At 42.1% G+C, this 14369-nt stretch overlaps 1 protein-coding gene across 1 annotated transcript in view; it reads right to left on the reverse strand.

Annotated features, from left to right (window-relative positions):
* LOC131952693 (uncharacterized) overlaps positions 1-14369 on the reverse strand; it is a 70881-nt gene that overhangs the window by 3004 nt on the left and 53508 nt on the right. The window contains exons 5-11 of the mRNA XM_059315469.1: positions 10429-10561; positions 9385-9453; positions 8534-8634; positions 7667-7748; positions 4467-4634; positions 614-700; positions 181-275 (exon numbers count right to left, since the gene is read on the reverse strand). Of these exons, the coding sequence (XP_059171452.1) occupies positions 181-275; positions 614-700; positions 4467-4634; positions 7667-7748; positions 8534-8634; positions 9385-9453; positions 10429-10561 (735 nt within the window). The remainder of the gene's footprint in view (positions 1-180; positions 276-613; positions 701-4466; positions 4635-7666; positions 7749-8533; positions 8635-9384; positions 9454-10428; positions 10562-14369) is intronic.

Raw genomic sequence — 14369 nt, forward strand, 5'->3', positions numbered from 1 at the left:
GAGAAAGTTTGGTTAATGTCTGATTTAGATGGGGGAAAGTTTGGTTTAGATGGGAGAAAGTTTGGTTAATGTCTGATTTAGATGGGAGAAAGTTCAGCTAATGTCTGATTTAGATGGGAGGAAGTTGGGCTATGTCTTATGGGAGGAGTCAGCCTATGGGAGATGTGACGTAACACTCACTTGATGGGCGCTATGGTCACGTTCTTAAACAAAGTGCTGAGTCTTGGAATAATGAGGTCGTCTAGTAGAGATCTGTACTTGTGTAGAATTTCTTCCTGTAACGGTTGGGGGAAGGGGTGGGGTGGGGGGGGGGGGTGGACAACAAGGTTCATTGGTCGTATATAAATCTATTGAATTTATGAACATTAATCTGTCGTTTTGTACAATACAATTTGTTCGTACACATTTACATGTATATAAATTTTAATATATATAAAGCACATATATACGTCCATCCATCCATATATACGTATGTAAATGCAAACTTAGCATGGATACATATTATAATAGCTACACACCCACAATCATTAAACACAAACTCTCCACATACGCACACCATACCGGAGTAATACAGTTGAAATATGCCAGCATGGGCAAGGGGAAAGCAACTCACTTTGGTGTGGTTGTAGAACTGTGGGATAGATTCAATGTGCCGGAAGAAAGACTTGAGCTCCCCCTCAAAGCCGACTGATCTCATCACCTGCCGAGTACAAACAAGATTCGAACCCGCTCTCTTTGACAGATACACACCACAGCTACATCTAGGCCACACTCATACACCGTATATTGTTTAATTCATCGATTCTTAAAAACAAGAGCTCAACCGAAAATAAGCTCAGTCAAACAAAAGCTCAATCCAACATGTCCTCAGTCAAATATAAGCTCAGTCAAACATGGACTCAGTCAAACATGAGTTTAGCCAAACATGAGCTCAGTCAAACAGGAGCTTATTGGAATATTTTGGTTCAACCCAAAAATAAGCGCAACCCGTTAGACCAAGACATAGGCTGAGTTTCTTTCAGACATCTCTGGGGGTGAGGATGAGGGGGCTGATCCCCCTTCCCACTCCCGGAGCACGCCGTCCCCCTCCCTCCGTGTTAAAAACTATAATTTATATTTATAAAACCCACTTTAACCAGTCTTCACCCACCCGGAAATTTTAAGTGACCCCCGGTAGAAAATGTCTGAAAGAAACTCTGGACATAGGCTGCTTCAAAACCCAAGCTTTGCTAAGAAATGTCTATTTAAAATAGAACTGAGCCCAAACAAGATATAAACCCATACAGAACCTTAGTCCAAACCAGACATAAGCACATACAAACCTTAGTCCCTATCGTTTCTTTTGATAATCTTCCTCACACGATCGCAAACCCCACCCCCTCCTCTATGTGACCCACCTCTTTAATCTTCTCCATTATTCTATGTGACCCACCTCTTTAATCTTCTCCATTATTCTATGTGACCCACCTCTTTAATCTTCTCCATTATTCTATGTGACCCACCTCTTTAATCTTCTCCATTATTCTATGTGACCCACCTCTTTAATCTTCTCCATTATTCTATGTGACCCACCTCTTCTATGTGACCCACCTCTTTAATCTTCTCCATTATTCTATGTGACCCACCTCTTTAATCTTCTCCATTATTCTATGTGACCCACCTCTTTAATCTTCTCCATTATTCTATGTGACCCACCTCTTCTATGTGACCCACCTCTTTAATCTTCTCCATTATTCTATGTGACCCACCTCTTCTATGTGACCCACCACTTTAATCTTCTCCATTATTCTATGTGACCCACCTCTTTAATCTTCTCCATTATTCTATGTGACCCACCTCTTCTATGTGACCCACCACTTTAATCTTCTCCATTATTCTATGTGACCCACCTCTTTAATCTTCTCCATTATTCTATGTGACCCACCTCTTCTATGTGACCCACCACTTTAATCTTCTCCATTATTCTATGTGACCCACCTCTTTAATCTTCTCCATTATTCTATGTGACCCACCTCTTTAATCTTCTCCATTATTCTATGTGACCCACCTCTTCTATGTGACCCACCACTTTAATCTTCTCCATTATTCTATGTGACCCACCTCTTTAATCTTCTCCATTATTCTATGTGACCCACCTCTTCTATGTGACCCACCACTTTAATCTTCTCCATTATTCTATGTGACCCACCTCTTTAATCTTCTCCATTATTCTATGTGACCCACCTCTTTAATCTTCTCCATTATTCTATGTGACCCACCTCTTCTATGTGACCCACCTCTTTAATCTTCTCCATTATTCTATGTGACCCACCTCTTTAATCTTCTCCATTATTCTATGTGACCCACCTCTTTAATCTTCTCCATTATTCTATGTGACCCACCTCTTCTATGTGACCCACCTCTTTAATCTTCTCCATTATTCTATGTGACCCACCTCTTCTATGTGACCCACCTCTTTAATCTTCTCCATTATTCTATGTGACCCACCTCTTTAATCTTCTCCATTATTCTATGTGACCCACCTCTTTAATCTTCTCCATTATTCTATGTGACCCACCTCTTTAATCTTCTCCATTATTCTATGTGACCCACCTCTTCTATGTGACCCACCTCTTCTATGTGACCCACCTCTTTAATCTTCTCCATTATTCTATGTGACCCACCTCTTTAATCTTCTCCATTATTCTATGTGACCCACCTCTTTAATCTTCTCCATTATTCTATGTGACCCACCTCTTTAATCTTCTCCATTATTCTATGTGACCCACCTCTTTAATCTTCTCCATTATTCTATGTGACCCACCTCTTTAATCTTCTCCATTATTCTATGTGACCCACCTCTTCTATGTGACCCACCTCTTCTATGTGACCCACCTCTTTAATCTTCTCCATTATTCTATGTGACCCACCTCTTTAATCTTCTCCATTATTCTATGTGACCCACCTCTTTAATCTTCTCCATTATTCTATGTGACCCACCTCTTTAATCTTCTCCATTATTCTATGTGACCCACCTCTTTAATCTTCTCCATTATTCTATGTGACCCACCTCTTTAATCTTCTCCATTATTCTATGTGACCCACCTCTTTAATCTTCTCCATTATTCTATGTGACCCACCTCTTTAATCTTCTCCATTATTCTATGTGACCCACCTCTTTAATCTTCTCCATTATTCTATGTGACCCACCTCTTTAATCTTCTCCATTATTCTATGTGACCCACCTCTTCTATGTGACCCACCACTTTAATCTTCTCCATTATTCTATGTGACCCACCTCTTCTATGTGACCCACCTCTTTAATCTTCTCCATTATTCTATGTGACCCACCTCCTCTATGTGACCCACCTCTTTAATCTTCTCCATTATTCTATGTGACCCACCTCCTCTATGTGACCCACCTCTTTAATCTTCTCCATTATTCTATGTGACCCACCTCCTCTATGTGACCCACCTCTTTAATCTTCTTTATTATTCTATGTGACCCACCTCCTCTATGTGACCCACCTCTTTAATCTTCTCCATTATTCTATGTGACCCACCTCCTCTATGTGACCCACCTCTTTAATCTTCTCCATTATTCTATGTGACCCACCTCCTCTATGTGACCCACCTCTTTAATCTTCTCCATTATTCTATGTGACCCACCTCCTCTATGTGACCCACCTCTTTAATCTTCTTTATTATTCTATGTGACCCACCTCCTCTATGTGACCCACCTCTTTAATCTTCTCCATTATTCTATGTGACCCACCTCCTCTATGTGACCCACCTCTTTAATCTTCTCCATTATTCTATGTGACCCACCTCCTCTATGTGACCCACCTCTTCTATGTGACCCACCTCTTCTATGTGACCCACCTCTTCTATGTGACCCACCTCTTCTATGTGACCCACCTCTTCATGTGACCCACCTCTTCATGTGACCCACCTCTTCATGTGACCCACCTCTTCTATGTGACCCACCTCTTCTATGTGACCCACCTCTTCTATGTGACCCACCACTTTAATCTTCTCCATTATTCTATGTGACCCACCTCCTCTATGTGACCCACCTCTTCATGTGACCCACCTCTTCATGTGACCCACCTCTTCTATGTGACCCACCTCTTCTATGTGACCCACCTCTTCTATGTGACCCACCTCCTCTATGTGACCCACCTCTTCTATGTGACCCACCTCTTCTATGTGACCCACCTCCTCTATGTGACCCACCTCTTCTATGTGACCCACCTCTTCTATGTGACCCACCTCTTCTATGTGACCCACCTCTTCTATGTGACCCACCTCTTCTATGTGACCCACCTCCTCTATGTGACCCACCTCTTCTATGTGACCCACCTCTTCTATGTGACCCACCTCCTCTATGTGACCCACCTCTTCTATGTGACCCACCTCTTCTATGTGACCCACCTCTTCTATGTGACCCACCTCTTCTATGTGACCCACCTCTTCATGTGACCCACCTCTTTAATCTTCTCCATTATTCTAGAGACCTCCTTCAGCCCCAGGTCAAAGACCTCCGCGGCCGTGGCGTTGTAGCCCAGGTACCACTTTAGGCAGGCCTCGTAGTACTGCAGCCCGTGGGGGAGGGAGTGCACCCCCGGGCTTTCTCTTGTGGAGTCGGAGTAGTCCTAGGGAAAATATATACATGGTCATTTGAAGGAATGTGTAGTTTATATATATATATATATATATATATATATATATATATATATATATATATATATATATATATATATATATATATATAATGCCATCTATGCCACCTCATTTATGAACTAGACTTTCTTAAGAACTGAATGAGACAAATTTTATGAATCTGATTTGAAAACGCCCCTTTTAAAGAAAGAATAAAAATGTTGATTTAAAATTTGCGTGTAAAAAATATTAGTTTGAAACTTAAAAAGAAATGGCTTTTAAAAAAAAGATTGATTGATGGTGAAACAAATTAGGGCTGAGTTTCGGGAGATTATGCTAAAAAACTCGGTCGTCGGTTACGATACCATCGTCTGAACCCTAACGACTGTAAATGGCAGCAGCAAGTCACAGCACCCGCCATCTTGAGTTGATGTCCTCTCGCATTGAGTTTCACGACTTCCGGTGACAGGAAACGATTCTATTGGCCGTCCCGACGGACGGGGTTTACTCGGGTCCTCTTTTCATTCCGGCCTGATTTCCCGGGGGACGCGCGGAGATCTGGCCTCTCCACGCGGCGTCCGGCCGAGAGGTAACGAAACTATCCCGACGTCTGCTCAAATTATGCTGTTTGGGCTTATACAACTTCTGCTCCAGCTTTACAAATATTGGATTATAATATTCGATTTTTTTCGGCGCGGAGCTGTCTTCTCTACATAAGACGTTGGGGAGGGGTGGGGTAAAGATGTCTTTGGGGGGGGGGGGGGTTACGATCTACGATTGCCTGGTAGTTGGAGTAAGGCCAACTCTAATTTTAACTTTGGGCGAGCTTGCCACTGATAAAGTTATCACAGGCCACATGATCAGTCGAATTATCAGCCTTTTGGTTATCACAGGCCACATGAGCAGTCGAATTATCAGCCTTTTGGTTATCACAGGCCCCATGAGCAGTCGAATTGTCAGCCTTTTGGTTATCACAGGACACATGAGCAGTCGAATTATCAGCCTTTTGGTTATCACAGGCTACATGATCAGTCGAATTATCAGCCTTTTGGTTATCACAGGCCACATGAGCAGTCGAATTATCAGCCTTTTGGTTATCACAGGCCACATGAGCAGTCGAATTATCAGCCTTTTGGTTATCACAGGGCACATGAGCAGTCGAATTATCAGCCTTTTATTTATCACAGGCTACATGATCAGTCGAATTATCAGCCTTTTGGTTATCACAGGTCACATGAGCAGTCGAATTATCAGCCTTTTGGTTATCACAGGCCACATGAGCAGTCGAATTATCAGCCTTTTGGTTATCACAGGCTACATGATCAGTCGAATTATCAGCCTTTTGGTTATCACAGGCCACATGAGCAGTCGAATTATCAGCCTTTTGGTTATCACAGGCCACATGAGCAGTCGAATTATCAGCCTTTTGGTTATCACAGGGCACATGAGCAGTCGAATTATCAGCCTTTTATTTATCACAGGCTACATGATCAGTCGAATTATCAGCCTTTTGGTTATCACAGGTCACATGAGCAGTCGAATTATCAGCCTTTTGGTTATCACAGGCCACATGAGCAGTCGAATTATCGGCCTTTTGGTTATCACAGGCTACACGATCAGTCGAATTATCAGCCTTTTGGTTATCACAGGCCACATGAGCAGTCGAATTATCAGCCTTTTGGTTATCACAGGCCACATGAGCAGTCGAATTATCAGCCTTTTGGTTATCACAGGGCACATGAGCAGTCGAATTATCAGCCTTTTATTTATCACAGGCTACATGATCAGTCGAATTATCAGCCTTTTGGTTATCACAGGTCACATGAGCAGTCGAATTATCAGCCTTTTGGTTATCACAGGCCACATGAGCAGTCGAATTATCAGCCTTTTGGTTATCACAGGCTACATGATCAGTCGAATTATCAGCCTTTTGATTATCACAGGCCACATGAGCAGTCGAATTATCAGCCTTATGGTTATCGGACGCTTGGAACGGATGTGAGTAGGGTAGAGGAAGTGGCGTTACTTGGCCAACTTAATACTGATCAGATGGGTCTAATTATTACTGGCCAGTATGTCTATTTAGGTGTTTGTTTCAGCCTTTTTTTTCTCCGGAGATGAGGTGGGGGACTTGAAATTTTCGTGGGGGGGGGGGGGGGGGGGACGACGACGACACTGATAAAAGTATATATTTTCTATATGCCTGAAATAAAACTGGTCTAATTTATAGGCGCTGATCAGAATAACAAAACATAGCTAATTACTTTAATTATTGGAGTTAATTTGACTAGATTTTTTTAAATCGAACATTTAACTACAGCAAGGGGTCGGCGTGGTCGAGTCGGTAAAGCTCATGGTTGCTAAACCGAAAAGTCTCGAGTTCGAACCCTCGGGCAGATGAGGCTCGTTAGCTGGGGACAGCCACTCTTCTAGGAGAGACAACTCCAAAATTAAACAACTGCTGCTTTGTAGTTTGTTCTTGGTTGGACAAAGGCTATGGAAGCAAATCCAAAAATAAAAAGCAGGCTGAAATCGGAGTCAATGGCCTCAATGGCGCATAACCAGTTGACACGTAACGCTTAATTGTGTTGGAGGCGTGGTCGAGTCGGCAAAAAGCTCATGGTTGATAAATTCGAACAGTCTCGAGTTCAACCCCACTGGCAGATAAATCTCGATCCCCTTCAACACTAATAATTAAGAACGAAGAAGAAGAAGAAGAACTACTGCAAACCTAACAAAGCATTCAAACAAACGTGAATCTCTGACGTAGCATTAAGACTTGTGTTAAAGACGTAATAATTCCACCCTAACAGGTATATTCAGGTAATTTTTTTACTCCGTGTCTAATGTCTCCACACCCCCCCCCACCCAGGTTTCTCTCATTTCCTGCTCTGGGACAAACTACCCCGCCCCCTTTCAAGAACACGTTTTATCTCGTGACGCGAGACCTGCGGCGGTGTTTTGAACACGTGCCTCTTCCTTGTCACGTGGTTCAGATTTGTGGAGCGCGCGCATGCGTACTTACGTGGTGCATGAACTGTTTCATCCTGTTCAATGCCTGGGTGACGCGAGGCATCAGGCTCTCGGCCTTGTCCCACATGTGGAGCCTAGAACAGGAAGGTGAAAAGTGATTCGTGGGACCCCTGGCTGTTCTGAGACCCCTGTTAATTATCTAAGGCCCATGTTAATTATCTAAGACCCCTGTCAACTGTGTGAGACCCCGTCACATTTATGAGACCTTAGTGAGAGCAATGTCAATGTTGTAACACAAATGCAACGTTGCTAGTTCGGGTGTCACCCGGTGCGGCACCTAGAGGTGAACGTCGGTGTCACCCCCCCCCCCCCCCCCTCGCTTTGATAGGTCTAAACTTTTCACGGATAATAGTAACGATGTATATCTATAATTGGTTATTAATACAGCTTGGTGCAGCATTGGTTTCTCCATAGGTAGCAAGTTTATTTCATGGTGTCACCCCCACCCCCAACAATTTTTATCATAAAAAACAATTTAAATCTAATTAATCATTAATTTAAATGGAATGATCTTTTTTTTCTTTTCTAAATTTATGTTGCTATTTTTGCCTTGGTGTCACCCCCCCCCCCCCTAAATGGTGTCTCCTGGTAGCCACACGCCCCCTAGTTGCCCCTCCCCTAATGGTATCCCTACCCGATTAGCAGCCACATCCCCACTAGTAGCCACACCCCCACTGTAGCCCCACCCACCGGTGGACACACACCACTGCTAGCATACACCCCCCCCCCCCCCCCGATGGTAACCACACCCCTCTAGTAGCCACTCCACACCTCTAGCCAACGACCAATTCTACCCTTTACCTAATATACCATAACCGTAAACGACGACAGTGCCAGCAGGATTCGATCCTGGACTTACTTTGTGGTATCCGGGAAGTTAACAACGCTCAAGCTGCGTTGGAAGGGCATCAGGAAATAGAGGTCCACATTCCAGCTGCTCATCATATCTGGGACCCGGTTCTGTGGGCATTAGGGTAACATCTTAGACACGAGGGTAACATCTTAGACACGAGGGTAACATCTTAGACACGAGGGTAACATCTTAGACACGAGGGTAACATCTTAGACACGAGGGTAACATCTTAGACACGAGGGTAACATCTTAGACACGAGGGTAACATCTTAGACACGAGGGTAACATCTTAGACACGAGGGTAACATCTTAGACACGAGGGTAACATCTTAGACACGAGGGTAACATCTTAGACACGAGGGTAACATCTTAGACACGAGGGTAACATCTTAGACACGAGGGTAACATCTTAGACACGAGGGTAACATCTTAGGGTAACATCTTAGACACGAGGGTAACATCTTAGGGTAACATCTTAGACATGAGGGTAACATCTTAGGGTAACATCTTAGGGTAACATCTTAGGGTAACATCTTAGGGTAACATCTTAGACACGAGGGTAACATCTTAGACACGAGGATAACATCTTAGACACGAGGGTAACATCTTAGACACGAGGGTAACATCTTAGACACTAGGGTACATCTTAGACACGAGGGTTACATCTTAGACACTAGGGCAACATATTAGACACGAGGGTATCATATTTATCATGATGGTAACATCTTTGACACCAGTGTAATATTTTAGACCCACTAGCGTGGGGTGAATATTACGGTATTGATTTACCACTGGACCAATAAATTTTAGTAGTGTAGATCACGTGGTTCCCATATAGCCCATAACAAAAAACTTACTATAGAGACGAGGTGACTGGATCTCTTGAGCTTGATTGCTCGCTTCATTAACATAATCTGCTCCTCAATCTGTGAGACCAATCATTAGTCAATCAGACAGGCAATCATTAAACAATTAGTCAATCAATGGACAATTATACAGGCAATCAAGAGCATATAGCCAATTAAACAACATTTATTATACAAATTTATATTTAGATTAGTCACACGGCAACCTATTTCGTTAAATCCCCCCCCCCCCTTTCCCCGAAAATCAACCATTTACATTTTTTAAATCACTTAGAAAAGGAACTATGAAATCACTCAGATAATCAATGATTAAATCCTTTTAAAAATCATTCGATCAATCAAATGAATTAAATCTAACACAATCAGCTAATACGACGGTTTTAAATACTCAAAGTAAATAAACCCAAAAACTGTGTTTTCATTGGTTATCATTTGGCCACTTGTTCCCTTTTTTTCTGACTGTCGTTTGCTTATATTTACATCCACCATACGTCTTAGATTATTTAATCTGTTCGTATTCACCAGCTTTCCCCATCCACGCGTTAACTGTCAATCAATCGAATCTATCTTTTGTTTACGCCCATTTTCTATTTGTCACCACCCATTACTTCGTCTTTTCTCCATCAACCGAGTCTGTCCTTCCGTCCCGTAATAATCCATCTCCGCCCATTTCCCATTTGTCACCACCCACTTCTCAGATGAATGTCCTTTAGTTTATTCGCCATCCCATTCCCAATCACATTTCGACTATTTTGTATTCGCATCCGCCCAATTTCCATTTGTCACCACCCACTCACACGTCAGGCTCTAATGTGTCACACCACATCCAGTTCTCATGACACGCCCACGTTTATTTATACCCTCCCATCCCCACCCTTCAATCCCGGGTAACCCACCTCAGGATAACCCCTCAAAGTACCGTTTCTAGCTTGGTGTGACCCCCACCCCTCACCCCACACACCCCACCCCACACATCCCGTCTTTAGCTTGTGTGACCCCCCACCCCCCCACACACCCCACCCCCACGTGACCCACCTGGTCAGGCATGGACGCCAGACGCTTGAGGTACCTCTCAAAGTCCTGGACCGTCTCCAGCTTGGTATAGCCTGGCCACTGTGGCCCGTTGGCCAGACCTTCTAGAAAGTTCACCGAGTTCAACGCGCCGTACCTGTGGATAGACAGCAGAAACCATCAATATGGCGGTTCAAATAGCCTCCCCCCCCCCCCACACAAACTATTAATATGGCGGCTCACAATTAGCCCCCCCCCCCCCGATACATATGTAAACTTTCAATATGACTGCTCTCAGTTTGTCAATCCCCTCTCCTCCACACAAACAAACTATCAATATGGGGGCTCACAATTAGCCAACCCCCACATAAACCTTTAATATTGTGGTTTCACCAGATATTGTAAGCCTGTATGTGCCTGGCTCTAGTCATCCCCTCCCCACACACACACACCAACCCCCACATAAACCTTTAATATTGTGGTTTCACCAGATATTGTAAGCCTGTATGTGCCTGGCTCTAGTCATCCCCTCCCCACACACACACACCAACCCCCACATAAACCTTTAATATTGTGGTTTCACCAGATATTGTAAGCCTGTATGTGCCTGGCTCTAGTCACCCCCTCCCCACACACACACACCAATCCCCACATAAACCTTTAATGTTGTGGTTTCACCAGATATTGTAAGCCTGTATGTGCCTGGCTCTAGTCATCCCCTCCCCCCCCCTTATGTGGACCCACAGAGCCTGTAAATCTATAAAATTGTATCATCAATCCTAAATATGCCGTCTTAAAAACCCTTAGGATGCCCCGAACTTCGTGGTTTCAATCGCTTATTTTTATGAGGCTGATACAATTTTCGTTTCGTATTTCGCTCCAGCTTTGTGTGATTGTGGTGATGACCCCCCTCTCCACCCCCCCCCCCCCCCCCACCTCAAACCTACCAATTGTCGATACTGATTTATATGTGGCAAAACATCGTATATTCCCAATGATTCCGTTTGTTCATCGTGCAATAGGAAATGCGTGTGTGTATGGGGGGGGGGGGGGGCATTATTCTGTTCCATCTATAGGGTAGGTGTGTCGTGAATGTTCCATAACACTGCTAGTGATATTTTTCAAGCCTTAATTATACTAATGATAAACAGCATTTCTATAGCTCAGAATGGCACGATAAGTAGGGTGATACACGATTTTTTTTGTTGTTCAGCAAAAGGCTTTATATTTATAGTTCAATTTAGTATAGATGTAGCATGCGGATAGTATTGTAGTTGTTATCATCGTTAGTTTATTGAACTAGAAACAACTTGAATCCATTACTAAAAAAACTCGGTTATTCATAGTAATTGTATGAAATGTTGTTTTTATCTGATAATTTTTTCTTTCTTACTCAACAAAACTAAGTACAGTCGCTAAAATGGAAACATTGTGAGAGAAAATAGTCGTAATAAATGTTCTATATTTATAGTATGCTACTGCATTTTGTTCTGGATTGTGAGACGGAGGTGGTGGTTGCGGGGGAAATGTGTTTCAGATACAATAGCAGTCTTACGTAATTTATATAGAGTAGAGATTTGGTTTGGAATTAATATTGTTATGAAACATCACATACATGAGGTTTGATATTACATACTTTGTGTTATATTACTTTGTATAAGACAGAGAAGTTGATGTGTGTTACTGGAACTTCTATAGTGTTGTATAATGTGTGCAGGATCCGTATGTTTGATTCAATACTCAACGGTTTTTTTTTTCCTTAAGGAATCCCCGCAACAAATAAAATTTGAATTGCGTCCCCTTTTGAAAACAACAGGTTATCTCCCTCTTAAGATTTCATCTAAATTATTTCTTCATCCCGAGGCTTTAAAAAATGGCAGAGGAACGCAGCCAGCGCTGATACTTTATACGCTAATCTCCGCGGGCGTTCTAACCGCCCAAAACAACAGTCGCCCGCGCGAATATTTCCTGAAGCCTGGATCAAATTACGGTTAGATTAAAGGCCATTATCCCTGCAATCATCCGCCATCTTTTTAATTAGATTGTAATCAAAGCCATATTCGAGAAATGACGTTGTTAAAGGTTTCAATTTGATAACTTTGTCTGATCAATACGTTTTTGTACAATTTTTTGGTAGAATATTTGGATACAATTTTATGGGAATTCGAGGGTTACTTTGGTTATGTAAAATGATAATTATTTATGCGTTATTTAATAAAATAGTAAGAACTCAATTGTGATTACAAAATTATATTACAATAGATTTAAGAAGGTCCAATAATTCTCAATATTCTATAAATAGCATAAACGAATCAATAGCCCAGGATTTAAGGGGAGATAACGAGTTTAATTTATCATTCGTATTATGGTGCGTCGGATTATGTAAAGGATTAATGGGATTCATCGTTGCTATCTTCCTAATTTTTGCGCAGCCATGAATGTCATTATTTTCTATTCATGCTCGTGTAAACAAAAATCATAATTCCGAAATTGTTTCGTGTAGTTTTGGCATCATTTTCTATCAGCAGTGGTGGTCGTTATTTGTGAGGATAAAATAGAGGGAATCTCGTACAAGGGACGTAACATTTATATCGCTCAATCAACGGTAACAAAGTGCTCCTCACGATATCAGAGTCTCTCACACAATTCTACGATTACATGCTGTAGATTAGGTACTTAAACCACAGTATCGAATATGTGCTTACAGTATCGGATATGTGCTAAAACATAGCATCAAACATGTGCTTATAGTATCGAATGTGCGCTTAAATCATAGCACCGAATATGTTCTTATTACATAGAATGAAATATACGCTCAAAACATGCCACCGAATATGTGCTTACAATGTAGCTATGAATATGTGCTTAAAACATTGAATCGAATATGCGCTTTCAGTATCGAATGTGCGCTTAAATCATAGCACCGAGAATGTGCTTTTAAAATATAGCAACGAATATGTGCTCAAAACGTAGAATCTAATATGCACTTAAAACCTAGCGTGGAATATGTTCCTATAACGTGGAGCTGAATGTATGCATCTCACTGTCTTCTTGTACAGAATGTTCTTGTGTGAGAGTTAGATAAATATCATCATCAACCTCATTAAGGAACTCAAACACAGAGACGATGAATGATTAAAAATTCATAACGGTTCGATTTAATTTTCGTTGTTTTTGTGTTGGCATTGATAGGCAGCGTTAAAAATATTGGCATTGATGTCCAGCGTTAGAAATATTGGCATTTATTGACAGCGTTAGAAATATTGGCATTGTCGGCGTTAGAAATATTGGCATTGTCGGCGTTAGAAATATTGGCATTGTCAGCGTTAGAAATATTGGCATTGCTGGTCAGCGTTAGATATATTGGCATTTATTGGCATCATCATAAATGTTGGCATTGATTGAAAGCGTTAGAAATATTGTGAAACACATATAGTCGAGGCTTTGGCAAAGGGAACTTAATCTATCAACATGAAATCTGACAAAAAAAACCTACTCTGCCAATATATAAACGACCAAAGGGAACCTACTCTGCCAATAAATAGACGAACAAAGGGAACCTACTCTGCCAATAAATAGACGACATGGGAACCTACTCTGCCAATAAATAGACGACAAGGGAACCTACTCTGCCAATAAATAGACGACCAAAGGGAACCTACTCTGCCAATAAATAGACGACCAAAGGGAACCTACTCTGCCAATAAATAGACGACCAAAGGGAACCTACTCTGCCAATATATCGACGACAAGGGAACCTACTCTGCCAATAAATAGACGACCAAAGGGAAACTACTCTGCCAATAAATAGACGACAAGGGAACCTACTCTGGCACTCAATAGACGACAAGGGCACCTACTCTGCCAATCAATAGACGACAAGGGCACCTACTCTGCCGATAAATAGACGACAAGGGAACCTACTCTGCCAATAAATAGACGACAAGGGAACCTACTCTGCCAAT

The sequence above is a fragment of the Physella acuta genome, unplaced genomic scaffold (assembly GCF_028476545.2).
Source record: "Physella acuta isolate Inbredline_101_S28 unplaced genomic scaffold, ASM2847654v3 ptg000072l, whole genome shotgun sequence".
In the NCBI taxonomy this organism is placed as follows: Eukaryota; Metazoa; Mollusca; class Gastropoda; family Physidae; genus Physella; species Physella acuta.